The sequence below is a fragment of the Charadrius vociferus genome, unplaced genomic scaffold (assembly GCF_000708025.1).
Source record: "Charadrius vociferus isolate BGI_N301 unplaced genomic scaffold, ASM70802v2 scaffold7, whole genome shotgun sequence".
Taxonomy (NCBI): Eukaryota; Metazoa; Chordata; class Aves; order Charadriiformes; family Charadriidae; genus Charadrius; species Charadrius vociferus.
Genome location: NW_009649308.1, coordinates 7,850,574 through 7,854,066, shown reverse-complemented (window position 1 = coordinate 7,854,066; position 3,493 = coordinate 7,850,574). Strand labels below are relative to the sequence as shown.

At 41.0% G+C, this 3,493-nt stretch overlaps 1 protein-coding gene across 1 annotated transcript in view; it reads left to right on the top strand.

The window, feature by feature from the left end:
- Positions 1-3,283: 3,283 nt before the first annotated feature.
- The window catches only part of COL4A6 (collagen, type IV, alpha 6), a 133,024-nt gene continuing 132,814 nt past the window's right edge, over positions 3,284-3,493 (top strand). The window contains exon 1 of the mRNA XM_009889351.1: positions 3,284-3,421. Coding sequence (XP_009887653.1) covers positions 3,284-3,421 — 138 coding nt within the window. The remainder of the gene's footprint in view (positions 3,422-3,493) is intronic.

Sequence of the window (3,493 nt, the reverse complement as noted above, 5' to 3'; positions counted from 1 at the left end):
AAATTTTTACTTTTGCTGTTAAACAAATTAACTAACACTTTGTCCCAGGAAGATTTCCCCTTCTACTTTAAAAAAGGCTAAGTGACTTGGATAATTGCTCTCAGTGAATAGATTAATTCATTTGTGACCAGGAAAATTAAAGTCTAGGAGTTTCCACCGATTTGTTTGTATTTTAGTATGTTCCAGAAGACACCTTGAGATGCAACTTTTACTATATATCTTTAATCAAGAGCCCTGAAAGGTCAAAGCCAAAACACATGACAAATGACAAGTTGCAAGCAGGAGGGCTTGAGCCTTGATGTTATGAAACAGAGTCTTGTGCATGACTAATCAAGACACATCCACGGAATTTCAGGACGAAATACTTTTTGAATCCTAAAAGCCAGCACCCATTTCTTTCTGCTTTTACAGACTTAGCTTTCGTAACTAGAAAGAGCCACAGCCAGTTATGAAATGGGAAATAATAATCACCAACACAATAAAATAGTTAGGGCAAACAAGAGAAACACAGATGTTCACCATTTACAAATTAACAATATTAATCAAGTACAATGTAATTAATGACATGGTAGAATGTATTTATATACAAGGTATTCTCTGAAAGGAAAAAAGAAATCCCAACTAAACTTAGAGAACTTTTATTAATAATACATCACTTTCTTAATCACAAATGATACTCATTTTGACAGCCTGCCTTACCATATTTGAAGAATTGTTTTCATCCCTACACTTTCAGTCAAACTGAAGTTATAATGGAAGGCAAAGGAAAAAAAAAAAGACATTGCAAAAGTTACTTTATTTTTAATAACTTTTGGGCTGACAAAGTCCATTTACACTCTAAAAACCTAGGCCTTAACTATGAGGGAAACTTCAATATAAACTTTCAACATAAACTAATAGACAGTCACTAAATTCAAGTGAGTTTCATAGATTAGCACAATTCAAGAATCTAGTTCATCTATGTTCTTTAAATAGATTTCCCAGTCACAACTTGCAATCACTTTTCTATAACACAGTGCAAGTGTAAACCTGCTAGGGAGGAAAAAAAAAAATCTGCTTATAGAAAGAACTCATTGGCTTATATACATGTATGTAGTTTTATATTAAAACACCAGGGCACTTAAGCAATGATATTGTCCCATAACATACATTATAAGCACTCATATCCTCTGATGAAAGCATACAACAAATAAGCACTTTTTTTTTATACTATGACTTAAAATCACCCCATGCACTGTTGACACCATCTTCTACTTCATTCATTCTCACTCTAGAGTAACACCGTTCTCAGACTCCCAGCTAATTTTACAGTGTCTGTCAGTAGTTACATGCTTCAACCTACATCAACAATGAGTCTGCACAAGAGTGCATAGCATCATCCATATACCGCTCCCCAAGTTTAGACCATGGGCTGTGGAAATCCAGCAATAAAATCTGAACAATGAAATTCACGTTTACTCAAGTATGACATTTTGGCAATTTATTTTTTTTTTTAATAAGTCATTGGGATTTACCTATGATGTCCACATTGGCAGATGATTCTCAGCTATATTTTGTCACCTTGTAACTGATTATGCAGCCATACACACTATTTGAACAATATGAAGCAAAGAAAGTATGGCTTTGGCATTTGAAATGTGTGCTATGAGGTTGAATAACAATTTCAGATATTAATAAAATAAGGACACCAGAATGACTTGAACTCATCACAGCAGATTCATCCTGTTGGGGGAAGGGGAAGAATTCCGACATGAGGCTCCAAAACAAAATCCACAGAATAGACAGTTTGTATCAAGCATACTGCTACAGTGTTAATTCAACTCTGACAGTAAGAAAAATAAAATAAATGTCCTCATTACTAAGGACCAGTATCATTTAGTGTTATCATCACAGGAGGTTCATGGCCATCAGAACACCAAAGTACTGAGAAATCGTTAGATCTTTTTGACAAAATGTCAGGGGAATTACATAGGTTGGAACAGAGGCATCTCTCTTTTCCCCACCCCCATTAGGCCTTCAGCCTTCAGTTAATCTCATCTCACTGTGGGGCAGCAAACCCCCAGGGGGACTCATCCGAAAGAAGAGGCTGTAGCACAAGGTGGTATTGAAAACCAGGAACTCTACCATTGTCTTTTCTCCTTTCTTCATTTCTCCCAAGGCAGAGGACTGCCTACAGGGTCAGCCCAGCACAGTCCCCTTCCTAGACCCCACAGATTCCCACCAGTCACACACAAGAAACTGCTTGGGTGCTTTCCTGAAGAAGAAAAGGGGACACATTTATACACATAAGCCTCCCCATCTTCAACCCCCAACTGCTAAAACAGTCTTGTAGGTAGGACTGACTGGATCCTTCTCTGGCGGTAAAAGTTATGGGAGGTAGACTGTGGTGAGGTAGTACTTAACAGCAGCAGAACTAGTATTACAGACAATTTGGGGAGACAAGCAGCCCTCCGAATCAGCAAGCACTGGTGGCACACTAGTATCACTTACACTTGGGTACACACCTGGGCACAGTAAAAAGGAGGGGTAGAAGAAGGGTGTATATTATGGCTGGTCTTTGCTTTTTGGAAGGGCAGATGAAAGGTCTACAGAGTCTCACTATAAAGGAATGCACTTCAAAGGAGAGTTCAAGACAAATAAGATTTTGTCAGCTCTAACTACAAAATTGGAAGGGAGGGGGGGAGTAGCAGAAAGGTATTCTACACCTATTACTGTAATATACTATGATTTTTCAACTAGAGAGTAATCCTAAACAACAGAAATCTGGATTCGTTTTCCTTTCCAAGTAAACTTTAAAAAAAAAAGCTAACAGCCAGAGAAAAGGACTGTAAAAAATCTGAAATTAACTGAAGTTAAAGTATGAGCCTTTTAGTTAGTTTTACCACTTGTTAAGAGCTCAAGGTCTTAATCAAGTACCTCAAGATGGGAAGCTAGTGATCACCCTCAGTTTCAAGGCCCAGCCACTCCAGGGAAGCTGGGATAGCATCCCTCTCCCAAAGAGAGAAAACAAAATTCTTCTCCAAGCCACCTACTGTGCACCCTCTGCAACACTACAGACATCTACCATCTCTGCTAGCATCTCAACTGGGTTTTTTTTTAAAAAAAGCAAAAATACAACCCTCAGGAAAACCAAGCCACAGTCTGAGGCTGAGTCCTCCGGCAAACCATGCCCGCAAGCCGCCAGCTCCCTGCCACCTCCAGGTGCGACCTCCAGATGCAGGTGAAGGCTCATTGGCGAGAGCTCAGACACCTCTTCATGAGGGTCCTTTGGAGAGGGGGGGAGATGGGGGGGGATTTTTCCTCCTTTGTCCTGGAGGAACAGCGGGTTCAGAGCACGCACAAAGCTCGCCCGGGCTTCCCCCGCCTCGCACCCGCGCTCCCCGCAGCCGTCGGCGAACCCAGACGTGCCAACAGCAGGCAGGTACCGCGGAGAGCCGGTCCGACGCCAGCAGAGCCCCAGAGCCTTTGTGCTGGGAGGGGCCGACCCGGAGCC